The sequence below is a fragment of the Pygoscelis adeliae genome, unplaced genomic scaffold (assembly GCF_000699105.1).
Source record: "Pygoscelis adeliae isolate BGI_AS28 unplaced genomic scaffold, ASM69910v1 Scaffold11, whole genome shotgun sequence".
Lineage (NCBI taxonomy): Eukaryota > Metazoa > Chordata > Aves > Sphenisciformes > Spheniscidae > Pygoscelis > Pygoscelis adeliae.
Genome location: NW_008824059.1, coordinates 2,164,164 through 2,164,829, shown reverse-complemented (window position 1 = coordinate 2,164,829; position 666 = coordinate 2,164,164). Strand labels below are relative to the sequence as shown.

At 45.2% G+C, this 666-nt stretch overlaps 1 protein-coding gene across 1 annotated transcript in view; it reads right to left on the bottom strand.

Moving 5' to 3' along the window:
• Window positions 1–3: 3 nt before the first annotated feature.
• The window catches only part of LOC103925373 (myosin heavy chain, skeletal muscle, adult-like), a gene marked incomplete at its 3' end in the record, with an annotated part of 11,520 nt that continues 10,857 nt past the window's right edge, over window positions 4–666 (bottom strand). Inside the window, exon 22 of the mRNA XM_009334081.1 lies at window positions 4–12. Coding sequence (XP_009332356.1) covers window positions 4–12 — 9 coding nt within the window. The remainder of the gene's footprint in view (window positions 13–666) is intronic.

The following is a 666-nucleotide window of genomic DNA, read 5'->3' as shown; positions in this document are numbered from 1 at the left end:
GCTATCTGCTTCCTGGTGGGGAGACACAGGTTTGTGTGGGTTGTAATGTTTTGAAGTTTCTCCGCTCTGTCTTTTGTATCGCTGAGTAGGCATGTGTTAAAGTGGGGGCTGAACCTGGCCTTCCACTCCAGCAACTGGAAGATCTTGCCCGCTCTCTACTGGGAAGCCTGTTCCTCTGGAATCAATGTTGATTCCAGATTTTTTGTGTCTCTTAAAAATGCCTCACTGAGAGAGTAGCTATGAGAATACCTCATGCACCCACACCACAAGCACGACAGAGCGGTGGTCACTTCTTGCCAGCAGGAGCAAGGGCTTGGAGCCTTTTTTCCTGACAGAAAAGGTATTCAATAGCTTCTTCTTTTTAATTGACTCATCATGAACCTTGAAATATTTGGGGAGTAAAGGCTTTGTGAGAATAATTTAGTGGAGCAAGTGGTGTTTTGTTTGGTGTGAAGAAACTGCCTTTTCCTAACTGAGATTGTTTCTGAAAGTAATCAAGGCCGTCTAGTGTAGCTGTAAGTAGGAAAAGTGGGTCCTTCTCAGGTTTGCCTTCACTCTGCTAGACAGATACACTGCTCTGAAAGTTGACTAGATGGAGATACTTCCCTTCCAGTTCAGAGCTCTCTGCTGTGGATTACGTGTTGGCTAGTGTTACATGGCTCTTTC